The sequence below is a fragment of the Carettochelys insculpta genome, chromosome 2, assembly GCF_033958435.1.
Source record: "Carettochelys insculpta isolate YL-2023 chromosome 2, ASM3395843v1, whole genome shotgun sequence".
NCBI classification, from domain to species: Eukaryota; Metazoa; Chordata; order Testudines; family Carettochelyidae; genus Carettochelys; species Carettochelys insculpta.
In genome coordinates this window covers 182,622,978-182,642,234 of record NC_134138.1, presented here as the reverse complement: position 1 = coordinate 182,642,234, position 19,257 = coordinate 182,622,978, and the positions used below count along the sequence as shown (strand labels likewise).

The 19,257-nt window shown below is 42.7% G+C and overlaps 1 protein-coding gene across 1 annotated transcript in view; it reads right to left on the bottom strand.

The window, feature by feature from the left end:
* The window catches only part of GLI3 (GLI family zinc finger 3), a 315,057-nt gene that overhangs the window by 39,971 nt on the left and 255,829 nt on the right, over positions 1–19,257 (bottom strand). The window contains exons 8-10 of the mRNA XM_074988081.1: positions 11,945–12,161; positions 9,393–9,506; positions 6,215–6,355 (exon numbers count right to left, since the gene is read on the bottom strand). Of these exons, the coding sequence (XP_074844182.1) occupies positions 6,215–6,355; positions 9,393–9,506; positions 11,945–12,161 (472 nt within the window). The remainder of the gene's footprint in view (positions 1–6,214; positions 6,356–9,392; positions 9,507–11,944; positions 12,162–19,257) is intronic.

Here is a 19,257-nt window from a genome sequence, read left to right as displayed (position 1 = left end):
CAAGGTGACAAAAGCACAGCTAAACTGATGACAGTGTAAACCTGCCATCCTAGTCTGCACAGGTCTGTTTGCTCCCTTGGTCATTAGATTCTCAAAGACTTTTTCTTGCGTGTGCTCACAGGTGCATCAGTCACAGTCTGACCCTGCAACTTCTTACTCATGTGAATAGTACTTATCTGTGCTAGTATCTGCTGCTAGCTCCGGTGTGGGGAACAAAATCCCTTTCATGCACTGGCAACCCACAGGTAGGGAGGGGGAGCTCTGTCCAATCACTGCCCATATCAGCCATTCCAAAAGGGAACAGAGATAGTACCCGCAGGCAGTGCAGAAACACAATAGCCGAGATTTTCAAAAGTAACTAGTAATTTCGCATTCTTCCATTTTTGGGTTGCCCTCTTGAGTCACCTTAAAAGACCCTGATATTAAGTGGATGAGTACTTAGCAGTGCTTGAAAAATCAGGACTATTTTAAGGATTCTCAGATTGGGTATTCATAGATTGAGGCACCCAAAAATCACTGGTTACTCCTGAAAAGCTTGGCTTAGATGACCTGAAGGGTAGCCTATCTATGGCAGCATGGGCTGGTTTGGGGGCAGAAGCCTCTACCTCCTTTGTGAGAGTGAGATGCAATCCAATTCCTCAAAGGAAGAATCTGGAAGAAAGTCAATGGAGGAAATGCCACATGTTGGCTCTTCTGATTTGTTCCAATACCTGGCACATCCTATTGGGTACAGGCCATTCTACATACCACAGACTGACCTTTGTAAATATGAAGAGTCAGACTGTGGCTGGCTCTTGTTTATATGCCAAGAAGTGTCCATAAAGTACAAGCTGCCTTCCCATTTCCTGAACACAAAAACTAGTTACAATAGAAGGTTTGCGTTCAGTGCAGTGCAAGGGCAGCAGTATTGGTCCATCCTTGGCTCTGCCAACCTAGCCTTGCAAATGCACAGGAAGACTCCAGAAACTAAAAAGGAAAATGTACACAGTGCATCTGAGTCTAGTTCTTCTTGATCTCACATAATCAAGCACAAGAACCATTAAAGGATTTTACTGCTGGGAAAAATACTAACAAAAATAGGTCTCTAGTTCTTCAAGCAGAACTATTTATGTTTTCAAATAAAAGAACAATTACAAAGGCTACCCAGCCTGCAGGGGAGCGTTGAGAAACAATGTTGCATTTTTCTGATTGCCATTGTGCGCATATTTATCAATAATGTCAGTCATTTTCTTTAAGGACAATTTTATTCCACAAATTTTTATCTGTAATGTCTAAAACGTTTGCAATATTTTTGGGGGGAGGGGTGAGAGAGACAAACTGCAACAAAAAATTAGATTTAAAAAAAATACAGTATGTAATTACCTTCTGGGTGTAAGAGAATATTTATCAAATATTTCAAACAAACTTGAGCTCAGCTAAGCCCAATTATAATATCTCACTGGGCAGAGAAATTAATTAAACAGCTGCATGATAAAGACCCCGGCAGCAAACTGAAGTTCTAAAATAAATAAGATTGTTTTTTTTTTTGGAAGCATGTCCAGAAAGAAGTATATAACACACATGTTCACACAGCAGTGGAAGTAAGCAAGCGTTTCAGAAGTGCGATGTACTGCAAATGAGACTACCTGGCAGGGGAACATAGCCCAGGCCCGAATACTGCTCTCCAACTTTGTGATTTGCTAATGTGAAACACATGCATCCCTTTTGCACCAAGTTCCAACAACCCTGGAATTCCAGCAGTGTAGCTCAGTGACTGAACCAGAACAAGGGCAGAACTTGTCAGGATTTAAGAGCTTTCAGCAAAACCCTTCAATTGCAGCCGGCACCCTATTCCATAGAAGGATATCAATTATAGATAGTGACTTGCTTTAGCAGGGCAGTCGGTGCTGTCAGACATGAGATAGACAACCATGAAGAATCATGAATCTTTCTATTAACTGCCGGAGGGTTGGGGAGGGAATGGATGGACAGGTGCTATAAATAAAGCTCAGCATCTGAATGGTTTAACACCTTGCCGCTTGGTGTATGTATCATAAAAATTTAACCATGCTGAGTTCTAAGTGGCGTACACCACTTGAAAATACGATCCACCACAGAAACTGCTACAGTGTCAGATCCTCAGGGGTAGGTCCAGAACACCTATTTTGTGTGTATTTTTATTTATTTTACTTTACTCATGAAGTTCTGTTTATAAATTCAATATGAAAACACATCTCTTAGGACCCACTCTGGCTTTTGTTGAGTAATCACAATGCATGCTAATGGCAGTGATAATTACAGATACTCTTTTTCCTGTAGTTCTTGTGCATTAAATAGTGATTAGCTGGTCTAAGATTTAGATTTAACTATGTTGTACAATGTTACACATGTGCTGCATGTATGCACACACAGAGTTGTGTATTTGTTGTATAATCAATAATCTAGTGCCTCCTGTTGCTTACACCGGTGTAAATCAAGAGTAAATTCACTGAAATCAATAGAGCTTTTCCAGTGATAGAGTAGAATGTGGAGATAAACACAAACGTAAATAAATATGTACCACTCCCCTCACTGTGTAATAAATTGCATTTAGCCTGCTTTTCCGACAATTTCACCTGTACTGTGCCTGCTAATACTCTGCACTAAAATTCATCTGAACATAGCAAACTGCTCAGCATCTTCAAACGAAAGCTACTTGTTAGAGAAAGACCCCTGTGTTTTACTTGAAAATGGAGTTTCTCCAAAAACTACATTGTTCTGATGCAGAATGGCTAGGGCAACCATATCTCCCAGCCCCAAATATGGGACAGGGAGATATGGGGGTGGGGCAGCTCCTCCCAAATCCTCCAAGCCCTGGGGAACTGGGAAAGAGGCATCAGCTGCCCGCCCTCACTGAGCCCCGGGCCACAGCAGCCCCCAGCGCTCCTGGGAGCCCTGAGGCAGCAGCAGGGACAGGGCAGCCGCAGCACTTCCCCTCCCCCACCCCCTGGGCCCTGAGGAAGCAGCAGGGATAGGGCAGCCACCCATACTCCCCCCTCAACCCCCAGTTTACCTGAGGGCTGGGGAAGGAGAAAGTAGACTAATTTGTAGGCTCCCTGCTCTCCAGCCAGCAGCTGTGCAGTTGCTGGTGGAAAATACAGGACAATTTGTCCCTTTTCTAAAATAAGTAGGGGCACCTTTTTTGCCGTCCCAAATACGAGATCTTCCTGCCAAAAACAGGATGGATGGTCACCCTTAGAATGGCCAATATCCAGTCCTGCCCCAGTGGCAGGTTTACAGTTCCAATTTAAAAATGTTAAAGCTCTCTCCATTTCTTGAAAAATACATCAGTTTTCCTGTTGTTACTACTATGTTGTTTTTATTAAATGTTGTTGACCAAATTACCAACTGCAGCTATTTATTATCTCCATTACAGCAGTGCCTACAACGCTCTCAGACGAAGGTCCCATTCCACTATGCACTGTCTGTATACATAGTAGGAAACAGTCTTTATTTCAAAGAGCTGACTATCTCAGGGAACTAAAAGGTAGGATACAGAGTCCCAGGAAGGTGAAAGGTCAGATCTTCTAAGGTATCAGGTTCCAAAAAAGGTCTGAAAATTTGGCCCAAAGTCACATAGCAGATCAGTGCCAGAGTTGGGAACAGACCCTCAGGCCAATGCTCTCTCATAGAATCACAGAACTGGAAGGGACCTCAAGAGGCCGTTAAGTCCAGGCCCCTGCACTCATGACAGGGCTGAGCATCATCTAAATCATCTCTGACAGGTGCTTGTCTAACCTGCTCTTCAATTTCTCCAGTGATGGAGATACTACAACTTCTCCAGACAATTTATTCCAGTGCTTAGCCACTAGGACAGTTAGAAAGTTTTTTCTAATATCTGACTTAGACCTCCCTTGCTGCAGTTTAAGACCATTATTTCTTGTCCTATCATCAGATCCAATGGATCATACTGACACTTGTAGTTTGATTTGTATTATGGTAGAACCTCAAATTTACAAGCACCTCAGCAATGGAGGTGGTTTGTTACTCTGAAATGTTTGTAACTCTAAAACTTTATGGTTCTTTCAAAAGTTTACAATTGAACATTGATTTAATTCAGCTTTGAAACTTTACTACACAGAAGAAAAATGTTGCTTTCCCATTTTTAGCAGTTTATGTTTAGTAGTTCTTTTTTTCTTTCTGTCATTCATTCTAGCTGCCTAACTGAGTACTTCCAAATGAGCCATGCAGTTGACTGATTAATTTGTAACTCTGGTGTTCGTAACACTGAGGTTCTACTTTACTTTGAAGTGGCAGTTATAATTTTCCTATTTTTCTTATAATTTCATTTGTGTGAAGTGGCTCCAGTCAGAATTGCGGCCTTGTTGTACTAAGCGTGTACAAACGCATCCAAAGACACAGTCCCTGCCGTAGTGATTTTATTTCCTTTGTGTAATGCTGTGAGGTCTTGTATTAGATAATACCATCACTTACAAAAACAGGAGACACGCTATTTCCATGTAACACTTGTTCTTGGCTCTTAATGCAACAGGTCCCTCGACAAATCAGACCAGTAGCAATCTCATGTTCCTATGCAATTTAAAACTGAAATAGGTTTGCTATATGACATGCACAGCAGAGTTCAATTAGAATCTATGCCTACAATTGTAAAATTTCAACTGTCCTCTTGTTGGTCTCTCTCTTGTAGTTCTAATGTTTCGGTGGAAAAGATTCCACATCAATGTTTGTGTCTTTTCAGAATGTGCAAAAATGTCATCCAGACCAATGCTCCATTCTCACAATCAGTAGCATGTACAGTATAGAGTTTGCTGCACCTACCCATATCCCTACTGAACACAAGGGGGATTATTAATAGCTGCAACCGTCTGTTTGCATGCAATCAACTGCAGGATTGGGGCCTACTTTTCTACATGCTTCACAGTTTTTGTGACTTCTGTTGAAACAGATGCTTTTAACGAAAACAATTGCATCTCTACTCAAAACTAATTCATGTGGTCTAAAAAAAGAATCCTGTTAGTCTTGTTTAAAGATGTGGAAATACGTCACAGAAGTAAATTCACTTTTGTACTATTTGGCATATTCTATTTTGAGACACACCAATAATTTCTGCCACATGAATATGTTATTATTTAATATGTCTTGACAGGAAACTGCTAAGACAGCTCTTGTCATACTGTGAACTATCCTCAGCTGGTACAGATGGGCATAGCTTCACTGAGGTCGCTGGAGCTATACCAGTTTTCACTAATGGACTGTCTGGCTTATGGTGCTCTAGAATGTACCAAATCAAACAAACAAACAAACCCACCCTGAGAAGACATGCACTTATCTATTTTAATACTCTAGGCTTGATAAAGACTTGAATTAGGCACAATATATAGCAATGTGTATGATGCTTTTTTCAAGAAACATCAAGGTTTGATGCTCTGTTCTCTTCATCTGACAATGCTGGTCTGTATCTCTATTCCCAGTCAGAGCCCATGAGATTGTTTTTTAAAGGTTCATCATTAAAATAGTTCTATTATTTGTCTATTTCGCTGTCTAACAGAGATGCAGCCATGGCCTAGGAAGAGGGGGAGGAGTGTGGTTGCTAAGAGATAGCCGAAATTTTGTTGGCACAATTTTGGGCCAACTGCGCTGCACAGTTGTAAACAATGCAATATTTTTTGGTGGGAGAGGGGTGACTAACCTTAGGATTGGAATGAATAAGGCTACAGGCTTTGACTTAAATCAAGGGATTGTAGTAACCTCATTTATACATATCCAACCAAGTAATCCACCTCAGTGCACATACAACAGTAAATTGATACATAAAATAAACTGTAAATCCTGAGAGGAGGGGAAAAATTTCCCCTTCTCCTCTTTCTATTGTTATAATCCCTTTAGGGGGAAAAATCAAACTTGGGTAAAGGTTAATAATAATTCATGTCCAGCTTACTATTACTCAATAACTATCAAAGTCTCTAACTCAAAATAGTGTTTGCTGGCTTACAGGATCAGAGCCATTACACTCTCTATTGAAGACTTTATTGAATTTTACACTAAGCTTTAGCTGACTGAACAGGTCAAGCACTGTGGCTCCCAGTTTTCTTTATTCTCAGAAACTCATAAACCCTTTTCCAGTTTGCAGCACTGTTAGCTAAGAAACTTGACTCAGCACAGGGTCAGAGAACCTGACCCCCATGAAAAAGGTCACAGAGTTGTAAAACCCAGTTCCTGAATACCATTAACTTACATGCACTAGCTGTTCCTGTGTGTCAAACTCTCGTGAGCAGCCTTCCCAATGGCAGTTTGTCTCATAGACCACTTCAGGCTCCTGCTTGCTTTCATCTTTGTCCCCTTCCTCCTTTACAAGAGTCATTCCTTCTGGCTGTTCCTGCAGGGGACAAAAAAAAAAACAAAAAAACCTGAGATGTGCAGACAGGGGAACTGCCATTCTGTAAAGAGGGGGAAGAAAGGTGAATTATTTTAACATTAAAGGAAAGTTGCAGAAAGAAAAGCCCAGGTTGGATTAATTTACACTTGATTCAACTCGTTACCCACATTCAGATAAAATGCAGAAGCCTCCCCGTGGGCCTTGTATACCAGCCAGTAGAGATAGGCTATTTCTCTAAAAATTGACTCCCTTTTCATAAATGTATATTTTCTGGAAGTATCCAGTGCAGGTCATTCTACAGGAACCTCCTCACAGGATGCCTGGTTACACAGACTGATGGAAGAGGAAAAGAGAAAAGGCAGATCATATCCCAGATTACCCAAGGCCACTGGCATTCTATATCATGTAGAGATGGAAGAGGGTGAGGAGAAGAAGGGAGGTGAAGGGTTAAAACTTCCTGAAAAATATCTCGGAGTCATGATGAAATAAATGAAAATAAAACCTTAATGGGCTTGGTTCCCAATACTTGGGTTAAACAGTGTTTTAATTACATTAATCCCCCAAGATATGTGAGGGTTGTGTTCCATGCAACCCTTGTGTACCCCAAAATTTGCGTAAGTCAGTGGATTGGGGTATGGGAGGGGGATGGGGGGGGTTAAGCCTGTGGTGGGTCAGGGCTGCAGGAGTAGATGCGGGGGATGGAGTTGAGCCGGGTTTGCTGGCGTTGGAGCTGGGGCCATGGGGGCTGGGGCTGGGGCCGGGGTGCGTGGTGGTAGCTGCAGCTGGGGTGCACAGCAGTATCTGGAGCCAAGGGCTGTGGTGGAGGCTGGAGCCAGGGTAAGTGGCGGTGGCTGGAGCCAGGGCACAAAGCAGTGGCTGGAGTCCCCCCCCAACCTCCACAGCCAGCAGCACTTAGGTGAAGATGTTCCCTTTTGACAGAGGGATCTCCTCCCCACCCTGCGTCTGGGTGTATCTGGAGGGCTTACTGTATAAAGTTTGAATCGGGGGTCAGCTGCTAAGAGTGGGATTGTGCACTCTGAATTCGCATACTCGGAGACCTTACTGTACAAGGGCCATCGCAATTATTTCAATGGGATTATTACTGAGTGAGAGGTTATTCACTCTGGCTACGCCTACAAGAGATGCATCTGTCGACAGAAGTCACTGTCAGAAAGGACTTCCTGGACAAATTTCTGTCAACAGACTGCAGCCACGCATAAAAGCGGACCAAAAGAGCAATCTGCTCTGTGGGCAGAGAGCAGCCCGACTGCCCGGCCCTCTCTCAACAGAACAGCTGACCAGAAGCTCTGCAAACAAGGCTACCTGGTGAACCAGAAGTCCTGTCTGTTGCCAAAAGAGCCCCAGAGTGGCTGTCTTCTTGGCAGAACACTGTTGAGAGAAGTGTTATACCTGGAAGGGGAGAGGATGTTCTGTGTTTTGTTGACAGACTGTCGACAAAGCGCATTTGTGTGGAGTCGACTGTGGTTTTTCCCAACAAAAGCTCAGTTTTGCCAGGAAGAGCCTCTCGTGTAGACATAGCCTCTGAGAAAGGATATGGGATATAGGATCAAATATAATAACTATGTTTGCAAAGCAAGCTCATCACCAAGCTGAAACGTGCTTCAATGCTGAATTCCATAATAGGCTTGGCATATGAAACTGCTTCCAAAATTACACTGATAATTTTAAGGATGCTTGATGGACTTGTTTGGTTTCTTTCCACAACATGCATATGTGTCTGGTGGTGTGTTTTTTGTATTTAATGTATAGATTAAGTTCCTAGGAGAGTCCCATTTGCCCTAGCTTACGACTTGCTCAGACCAAAAGTCAGATGTTCGGGGTCTTTCTAAACATTTGTTTCAGATTATGAAGTCCTGCGATGTTCCACTTCAAATCCCCATGCAGGCTGGAAGTGGGGATTGGTTTGGGTTTTATGGATTCTCTGAGAAGACTGAGGACCTGATTCTGCTCTCACCTATCTTGGTGTAAATCAGGAGTAACTCTACTGAAGGCAATAAGTTTTGCTGGTAAGAAAGCACTGAAAATGAGAACAGACTCAGAGTTTGAAAGCCCTGGATCTGTAATGCATTTAAGCACATGCTAAGTCCAGTTAAAGTCAATGGGATTTAAGTATGTGCGCAACTTGCAGCATATGCTTAAATACCATATAATTTGTTCATTAGCCAATTTGTATATAAGCCAACTCCCTCCATCCCCCGCCAAGATGAATAAGCAAAAATGGCAAAACACTGTGACGCTTTCATAAGAACCACCTATACTTCAGGGTTGGCAAACATTGCTTCCCAGCCCATCAGGGTAAGCCACTGGAGCCCCAGCACATTTGATTTACCTGGAGTGTCTGCAGGCACAGAGCTCTGCAGCTCCCAGTGTCTGCAATTCTCATTTCCTGGGCAATGGGAGTGGTGGGATGTGGCAGCCAGCATGTATGTCCCTCGGCCCACGTTGCTTCCTGCAGCTCCCATTGCCTGGAAACAGCAAATTGCAGGCATGGAGAACTAAGGGTCTCATTGCCTGAAAATGCTCTAGGGGTAAACAAAACCTCCCCATGCACCAGTAGCTCACCCAGACAGGCTGGGAGCCAGTGTTTTGCTGACCCATTGATAAGCTGACCCCCCACTCTTTGATGATTCGCTTTCCTACCACAAATATTTTGCATATGAATGAGTATATGCGGTACTCCGCTGAAGCAGGGTCTACGTCCTTCAGGTTCACCTTTCATCAGCTAATACACCAGAGGAAGCAGAGAACTGAACGCTCTTCTAAAGACATACACAGATGCACATCTCACCACACCCTTCCCTCTAGCAAAGCCCGCCAGGTCAGAGCTGTTCATGTTTGATTCTGTAATCATCCCTAGGTATCACAGATTAAGTCAGCGTGTATGTGTATGTGCCTCCAGGTATCCTAAGCCAAGGGCCACAAACGGGCAGAAAGCCTTCAAATGTGCTACCAATAAGATGCACCTCCTGCCCGGCAGTGAGATGGAAGTTTGATAAATGACACACTTATGCCATACCTGCATATTTCCTGCAACTGGACTAGGCAGGTCCTCATCTGGCTTTATCTTGGAACGCTTGTTGTGCATTGGATCCCCAGTGCTGCTCACTGCAGATTCACTTGTGGGTTTATTCTGCTGCAGGCATTGTTCCCCAAAAAGACAAAAGTAGACTGCGATAAATACAAAGAGCTTTAAACAGAACTATGGAAAAGCTGCTATACAACTCAGTTTGGAGATGCTCCATTGTTAATTATGTTGACTATGCCATTATACTGTATTCAGTTACATAGCAATAACTTGCAAAATAGCTGCCTCATTCAAACTTGTAATGGAGAGGGAAAAATATAAGTGAAACACACTGTGTAACTACTATAAACCCTTGTTGATTTTATCAGGATGTGGAGGGTAATAAGGAGTCAATATTCCACAAAATTATGACTTCAAGAAGGTGATTAACATTTTGAAATGTGAAATGACTTTGTGCACTAGATGCAATCAGCGTGAGAAGAATATACATTGACTTATAAGAAGGGATTTATATTTATTCTATATGTGGGGCTAGACACTCACCATATTTCTGCACATTATAGTGGTGGGATATGGAGAAGATCTGAGAGTTAATACAAAGCCATAGGCCACAAACAAACAAACAAATACAAAATTGGGAGAAATCCTGGCTCCACTGTAGTCAGTGAAAAAATTTCTCAGATATCTGCAGGGCCAGGGTTTCATTCCTTGTACCTCAGGGTGTTCTGAGTACTGGGTAGGGTAAATGGAGCACTGGGCGAACTGGTATTTTAGCGCTCTGGCACCCACTGCTTACCCCAATTGCCACAAGCTGCCTTGTGTGGCCTCTTATCCCACACCTGCTCCACACCTGGTCTCTTGACCAGGGCATCCCACTGACCACAGTGCTGTGGAAAGCTGCTCATATTGCCTACCAATAAGGTTGGCCCTGGCTGTTCTGAATGCTAGAATCTGCAAATGGATGTGCTGGGTGCACCTCTGAATCTGCCTGAAGGCTCATTAAACTCAGCGAGGATTCTCCTGGGGTTTGTCCAGGTAGACCCACTTGCAGTAATTAGCTCCAATACAAGGAACAACTCTAGGGCATACTAAAAACAAACAGGCTATGTCTACAATGGCCTCTCCCTTTCAAAGGGGCATGAAAATGCAGCAGATCGAAACTGCAAAGGGGACATTGATTTGCATATTCAGCGCCTCATTTGCATAACAACCATGCTCCATTCCCGAACAGCTGCTTTCGAAATGCAAAACAGCTGGGTAGACCGGGTTCCTTCAAAAGGAAGCACCCCTTTCAAAAGCACTACCCTTCCCAGGGGTGGGGGGGAAAGGGGAGACCAGCTGTTTTGCATTTCAACAGCAGCTCTTCTAGAATAGCCAGTGGTCATCATTATGCAAATGAGGCACGGAATATGCAAATTAGCGCCGTTTGCACTTCTGATCCTCTGCATTTGCATGTCCCTTCAGAAAGGGAGGGGCCAGTGTAAATGTAGCTATAATTATCAATAACATAAACCATCAAGAATTCAAAATATCAGCCCGATTCACTGCTGCACTATTCCAACTGGCCGTTTCTTCACATGCCACTTTTGGTGCTAATAAACGGTCCAAAATATGCTAATGAGGTGACGATGTAAGTTCCCGGTATTTCATTAGCATAAGGTCATGATTTGGAGTTTGGAAGAAGCTCTTCTGGACTCCAAAACAGCATGTAGAACCACAGCCCCTGGGGGATCTTCCAGAAGGCCCATTCTTCCCAAAAATTTTCATGTGACGTTATGCTGATGAGGTGCCAGGAATTTACATCTGTGCCTCATTAGCATATTTTGGGCTGTGTATTAGCATGCCACTTTGCCATGTGTAGAAACGGCCACTATGTGTCAAGTCAACTCCAGTGACAATCCAGGTCCAATAAATCAAACTCAGCCCGAATCAGTAAAGAATCTTAGGTAATCAATGAAGTTCCTCCAGAATTACACTGGGCTGCAGAGTAGAATCTCACCCTACATGTGTATAGCCATTGTATTCAGCCTGATTTGGGAATGTGCAGCTCCTAGCTTTAAACTGCTGTGTTTTCCTCCATGCTTTCCCTCCTCCTCCGCTCCTCACCTGGCGTAAGTTGTCTGATTCAGGAGAGACAGTTGGAAATGAGGAGCCACTGAAATATTTATGAGGGACAGAAAGTATTTTACCAATCAGAAAACACAAACTCCTGTGATTTATACTAAAGGATTGCAAACACCAGAGCTGCAAGAAAGTTGTTATCCATGGTTCTCAGTGACCGTAGTGATTAATTGCTAACATGACACCTTTTTTTTTTTATACCTGCCCCTGCAGATTTCCATGACCAGCATCCGATGAAGTGAGTCTCTGCTCACGAAAGCTCGTGCTCAAAACTTTTCTGTTAGTCTATAAGGTGCTACAGGACCCTTCGTTGCTATTACAGATCCAGACTAACACGGCTACCCTTCTAATGCTTAACATGACACTGTAATTTATTTTCTTTTGTACATTAACAAGGTGCATAGTTTGCCGTTTGCTCTCACCTGTGCAGACTCGGAAGGACCAGAGCTGACCTGGACGGGGTTCAGGACACTAGGGATACCTGGCATAGGTCTCTGGGTGGGAAAAGTTGGGGCAGGATGGATGAGTGGAGGGCTGTGTCCAAAGGCCGAACCTAGGGTTTGCTGACGACTTAAAATTTGCTGATGCATTTGCTGGAGGGACACCGGAGTGGGAGGGTAAGTGAAACTCAGAGCAGGACTGAATTGGGGAGGAAAAACAGAAACAAACAAAAAAGATTAGGTCCACTGTGCTGAATTGTACAGTGAGTTTACATTTCCAGCTATTGAAATAGCATTGGCAGAAAACTAACCCTTTCTTTCACATTTTCCTGCCCCACTACCTCACCCCACCCCTAAACAAATAGTAAACATTGCTATTAAATCCAATGCTGGGTAAAGCTGATGACTGAAAGCAAAAGTGACATTATAGCAAAATATAATATTGCCAACCTTCCACTGAAAAAACTCCCAATTACCAACAATGCACAGAAAGCTGCCTGGAATGAGATTCAGAAAACCTGAAATAAGAGGGATGGAGTTCAATAACAGCTATTTATTACAATAACAAACTTTATACAAAGAAAAAGAATGGGTGATTACATGTTTTTTAGGACTTCTATTGATAAGTAGTTCTGTACGTTTTCATGTACAAAGCAATTCCTTTATTCTTGGCTCATGCTACGCTTGTTCATATGTCTCGAGATCTTATTACAAGAGGAGAGAAAATCAATTGGTTAAATGTGTTTTGAACAACATGCTTGTCATATCACTCATTTGTTTGTAAAGATGGAAAGCTCAGTTCATCCAGAATGTCACCTAAAGAATTTCCATCAGTCCCGTTTGGTTACAGAAACTGATGGATTAACCTTTCCCCTCTGAAATTGGTGATCAATGTGTTTCAATGTAGAAATATTCCAATGGGAAAGCACTTCTCCGTCTTCTAGTTAAACAACACTAAATGTCTATTAAAGCCCATTATGCATGCTAATAGATGTCATCACTTCATTACCCCACTGTTTTTCCCCAGACTACAGTGAGTTGTGAGGATATTACGCTGCCGTCTAAAGATCTCTCTACTATAGGTAGTGCCAAACCATTTTTCTGTGCCATGCTTTGGAAATGAATTGTTTGGAGCTAAACCCTCTCACAAGACTATGGGGAATCCTTGTAAGCATTTGCCAGTGGTTTGCAATCACGCAAGCAAAAAAAAAGATAGTCACAAAATGTGTGTGTGTGTGTATATATATATATATTTCTTTAAAGTAGAATCAATTAAAGGCAAATTAAACACATCTGGATGCGTACATGTGTAAAATAAAGTAACTTGCAGCAACAGAGGTTTCTTGTAATGTCAAAGATGGATTTAATGCACATTTAAAGTCCGGAGTCTTAATTATTGTCACTGTTAAGCACATTAACTGAAAACATTTAGATAAAAATAATTCAAATCATTTCAGACATTTTAAGTAGTAATTCTGTGTTCATTAATCTGACTATACGTTTTGTCTGTTTGACTACAATCCATAAAAAGAAGGCTTCAATGTGATTACCTTACTATTATTCCTGGTGAGAACTCCACATTACAATAGTTTGTCCATGTAGGACAGACTATTATTGAGAATACCCTGGGAGAATTTTACCAGTATTTGAGGAACTCGTCTTTCATTTTGCATTGTATTCTTTTAATAGAGGGAGGCAGGAATGTAGTGAAAACAGTAATTGTTCACAGCAAGAGTTAGGAAGAAATCAGTAATAATATTCAGTTATTGCAGCCTTACAGTCCCTGCCACTGTTCCTGTAAGCAACCATGAATGATTACAGTATGACTTAGCTAAGGTAGCCACTATGGATGATTGATAGGACATTAATCAAAAGATGCATATCAGGCTCAGAATTTGTTCACAAGCTTTCTTCTAATAGCTGATTTCATGTTCACTGAGCTCTATGCCAGTTTGTTCAATTTATTCTTCAGTGTACAAGCCATTCATCAAAGAACACAATGATTTAACACCTCTTTTCCCTTTTAGTGAACAAACATTACATAGTGTAACTACACTGTTCTGTTCATTAAAAATAACATACAATTACAATGTCATACACCAGCCTGAAACAACAGTTGTGAGACCCTGCTATGCAATTATATGTCTATAAATTCTACAGATTAATCAGGTGCAGTTCCAAAGTCACACATAACCCAAAAATAAGGTGATACAATCCCAAGGATGTTCCCCTGTGCTTTGGTGTCAACAAAAGCAATACTCAAATGCAAGGGCTTGGTGTTTTATTTCTTTGTGTGTTCTGCGAAATAAATAATATTTATTTAACAGCTTGATCCTCTTCTCATCTTCTTCAGTTTAAATAAAAATTAACTTTAAGGACTTTAACGAGAGGTGCAAGTCCTTAGCATATCTGGAAATCGAGCTGCTTAAATGAACAAATTTGGGAACCTAACTTTAGGCACCCAGGTTTGAAAATTTGCCCAATATTCGTTAGATCCTACATGCTACAAAGAAAAAAAGAAGTGAGCTTAGTTTTAATCGACCAGTTATTCATGCCTAAAATCTGTTTGTTGCTGCCTTTGGCACAGGGTCCCCTCTGTCTCAGCGTGAAATTTAGCGCTTAAAGGCAGGGTGCCTAGAAGATGACTTGCTATCAGTTCTTTTGACACACACCTTGCAATCCAAGAAGATTCCTTTGCTGAGGCTGTATGGAAGAGGCTGTTGTGAGACCAGTGCCTTGAGACACTGTGAATGGAATGCTGAGGTGGGACCTTTGGATGTGGATCTCTGTAGGATGGTAAAGAAATGGCAAGACCACCACTGAGAAAGCTATATGTGCATTCCATGCACTCAAGCAAACTGTTAATTTATACTTACTGGCACTCACTGAATAACATTTTTAATTGTCTCTACCTGATCCCTCCAAAGAGAGGATCACAAAGTAGGACCCTCTTTTGTACAGCCATTATCAGGTTCCACTCCCCATTTCATGTAAGTGAGAACATACAAAAAAACGAATATGACTTGAAACTTCAAGATGCTTTTTAAACTAACAGACACCACTCCAGATTTGGAGACTCACAACTGTTTATTGAATGCATCCAGGTCTACATTTTGTCTCAGTGTTCCCCAATACAACAATATTAAAAATAATACCACCTGGCTCTTATGTAGCACTTTTCACCAGCAGATCTCATTATGGAAATGGGTACTTTAAAAAGGAAACTGAGATGTGTTATAAGCCTTTTCCCCCCTCCCATATACAATTCATGGATAGCCCTCGCTGCCACCCACCAGTAGGATGAATGAAAATGATAAACCCTAGCCTACAGAGATGTTCTCTTTCTTCACATTTGACTAATCCACACACATTATCAAAGAGAAAGCTTTATTCCTACAACCATGTAAGTGTATTTTTTTGACTTAACCCTTTCACAGCAACATACCTAAACTTGGCCTTTCAACATTGTTCACCAGATTGCAAGTTGGACAGAGGGCTTACAGCATGACTAATAAAAAGAATCTTTTTCCCCACTTTCGTGTTAAGTGGTTTACATTGGAAGATAGCAATGGCATAAGCAGCTCTAAAAAATCTCAGTAGGGCAGTGGGGCCGAAAGAGGAGGAAACCCTGTCTCTGTATTTTCTCCCTTTTTATTCAGCACCCTACTACAAAGACTGAGATACCATAATTTTCATGTCATGCATGACCACATCGATTCCACCCAGTGGCAGAAGAGCACAAAGGTGGCCCCACTGCAGGTTTCTGTTGTGGACTTCCTCCCTCAAATCTGAATTATACACATCAAAACATGGTGATTCAACTGCTCTGTACAACACAACATTTAATTCTCAAAACGTTAAACTGCTTCACAGAAGCAAAGAAATATTAACATTTTCTACTCACATATTTGCCCTCTACAGAGGCCCAGTGGAGGTGTTGGAACTAATATTTCAGAACTCCAGGCAGATACAAACTACTTGAGAATTCTCCCCCACCACAACTGGCAGGAGGGGTCTTCCCCTGACCAGACAGACAGACAGACAGACAGACAGACACACACACACACACACACACCATGAAGGGAAGGGGGTAAGAGGTGGCGAGAACAATTTTGAGGTCTGAAAGCAAAGTGGGTATACTTGGAGGAGGGGGTGTAGCACAGAAGGAGTTGGAAATTTTGGAAAGAAACTGGGGGGAAGAACGGTTTAGGGATTCAGTGGGGGGTTGGATGAATGAAATAAGTAAAGAGGAGCCTAAGTGAGGGTTGAGATGTGAAGGCTCAAAAACCCCACACAGTTCATGACACACAGACTACGTGGGGCAGAGGATAAAGGGGGCTGGCTGTGGGAAGGGGTTCAGGACGGAAGAGGCTGCAAATTCAGGTCTGGTGTGAAAAAGAAAGAGTCACACAGCTGTGGGGTAAGAGTAAATTGGGAGAGTGGGATGGGGCCAGACAGGAAGTACAGGAGAAGAGGTGTTGCCAGGCTGTAGGTGAGGGTACATCAAGAGGAGATCATGACATTAATCACTCCCTCCTGGCTGTGCTCAGTTCCTACTCATGGAGTCACAAACTCCAGATTGCAGTACTGTTTGGATTGCTCCAGCCTTGGTGGATTGGGCCAAATCTGTGGGAGTGACACCGCATGGGGTCACCCTCCAGGTGCACAGCATCACAACACCATTCAAATTTGGCCTAGCCACCGTTCCCCCCACAACCCTATCATCATGATGGAGGGAGGGGCAGCTGAGCCAAACCCAAGCAGCACTGCATCCAGGTACACCAAGCTGCAACACCTAGAGAGAGGAACTGAGCTCAGTGGCCCTGCACTGTGGTAACAATATCTTGTGTTGCAACCCATGGGCTCAGAAACCCTGCACTAAGCTGCATGGGCCCCCGTGCACCTCCACCAGCTATTTCTCTGCCATTGGTTCCACTCTCACAGTAGCTTCATTTCAGGTGTCTCAGACTGAAATCACGAGCAGTGAGAGACAGAGCATAAGGACAAAGGGTATCAATTAGCTAGTAAAGCTGAGTGGAAGTACTCAGAAATGTCAGTCTCTCTAGAGCCATGAGTCAACATCCTAATGAGCTTGGACTCCTGCCTCAGCACTCTTCTATCCAACTGTTTCTGACGACCACTTTACAGACAAGATGACCTGGCTGGGCTGAAGGTCACCTTTTCATAAGATACCATCATCAGGAGGGTTTAGCTGATCTTTATGATTTAGAAAAGGGTGGGATGGATGCTGAAAGGATGAGAGGGATCTTAGGTTACGTCTACACTAAAAACATCTGTCTATAGATGTTGTTGTTGGAAGAGATGTTCTAACAAAACTTCTGTCGACAGATCGCGTCTATTCATCAAAGCAGATCAATCTTTGTTCTGTTCTGTCGAAAAAATGCATTGTGTGTGTAGCTGCTCTGCCAGGTTTGTTGACAAAACTCTCTAGATGTAGCCTTAGAGAACAGAGTGTAGCAGCTTTTTCTCTGCCTCAGAGAAATTATTCAAACTGCTGAACAATACAGTTGATGGTGAACTCCAAAAAATTCTGGATACACAAAATTGCCAATGCTGAATTAGACTCTGGAATGCAATTCCTAAATTTTAATTAGCCTGTGACAAGTTGAATAAGTCTAGTAGTATTCCTGTCTCTCATTGCCTTCTCTTACTGCAGGGAAATCAAGGCAAGGCAAGACAAACGATAGCACCCTGCAAACCCATGGATATCTGTGGTTCATTTTTGTGGACAGAGATGTAGATACAACATTTGTATCTAGAATCCTGCAAATCTGAGGATATCCACTTTATATCTGCGAGTATCTGCATCTATGCATTCAGATATCTGTGAATCATTTCTGGCAGCTGTGGGTGCACATACCAATTTTGTATTGACTTTTTCCTGTTGTCCTTTCAAAACAAGACCCCTCACCTCCCACCAAATAATCTGTTTCATCTCATCAGTCCCTACGAGGGGCCAAGAAAAAATGTTTGCATGGTTGAAAGACCTCTTGTCAAACTCTCACTTTTCCATTACAGTGCTTTTGTTCTGAAGGAACTCTCTCTCAGAAATCCTTGTGTAGTGCATTTTGATACAGAAGCACTTCAGTTGCCTGCCGAAGAAAACCACTCTATTACTAGAGTTGTCCTCCTCTTCCCGCTTGACTCCTCTTTTCTTCCTGATTGCTTAGTTTCTGCAATGTTTCCTCTTAGTTTGACTGCCTAAAGACTGCTGTGATTTTTCCTAAGGGTTCTCGTCTCTCTGTTGTAATTCCACACCAGGAAATATACTGGCTGTGTTTTAAAGCACTCTCTTTGGTAATGATCCCCATGGCAGTTATGCAGCAGTCCCCAAACAGTGGGTTGTACTCCCATAGCAGTGGTGCATAGGCCAGCCTTGATGGGAGTTGGGGGAGGGAATGTCATTCAGCCACACTCTGCCCTCAACCCAGATCCAGCCCCAGACACAACTCCACTCCAGCCCCACTCCCCCTGCAAAAGGCCAGCTCTGCCTCTAGCTCCAGCTTCAGTTCAGCTCCACTGCAGAGCCAACTGTGCAGTTACAGAAGGGGGATGTGAGCCAATACCATTCCTGATTGGGTGAGGGAGGAAGGAAAAGTGAGGGAACCACTGTACTGACTAAAATCCCTGCATGAGGTAATAACTGGAGTACGTTGCACTTACATGTAGAAGGTAGCAACAGGGAACTCTCTTAAAACAAATCCCAAGAATATACTCCAAAGTTGAGGCTTGTTCTATTTGGCTGTGCACAAGAGGAAAGAGAACAAAGAGCCCTCACTCCTGCTCAGGAGTAAAACCACAAACCCAGGTCTTACTCAGGTATTCCTTATCTAAGGAACAGAAGTGCCTAACACCAGCCACGTCTCTATGTACCCCACTGTAGGTGGGCAGTGGTGTTCCCACAGTGTAGTCTTTCAGCTAGAAGACATTCAGAGATGAAGTTAGGGCTACTGTTGCATGTACTTTCCCAGTGCCCTGTGTCTGTCTCAGATAGAAAGCTGGGTAAATGCTCTCCGGGGCAGAGTTCATCTCATCCCAAATGTCCTAGCCTGGGACTTAACCTTTTACATCTGTGATGATATCATGTACTTTATAAAATCACAATTCAGCAAGAGATGAGGCACCCAATGTTATCTTCTGAATAGAAACCACAAGAGTAGACTCTGATCAGAGAGCGATGAGGAAGCCTGGATACCGCTCATGGAACAAGTGTCAGTGACACTTAACCGTTAAGCAGACAGCTAGTTAAATTAGGGTACTTGGAAACTGAAGGT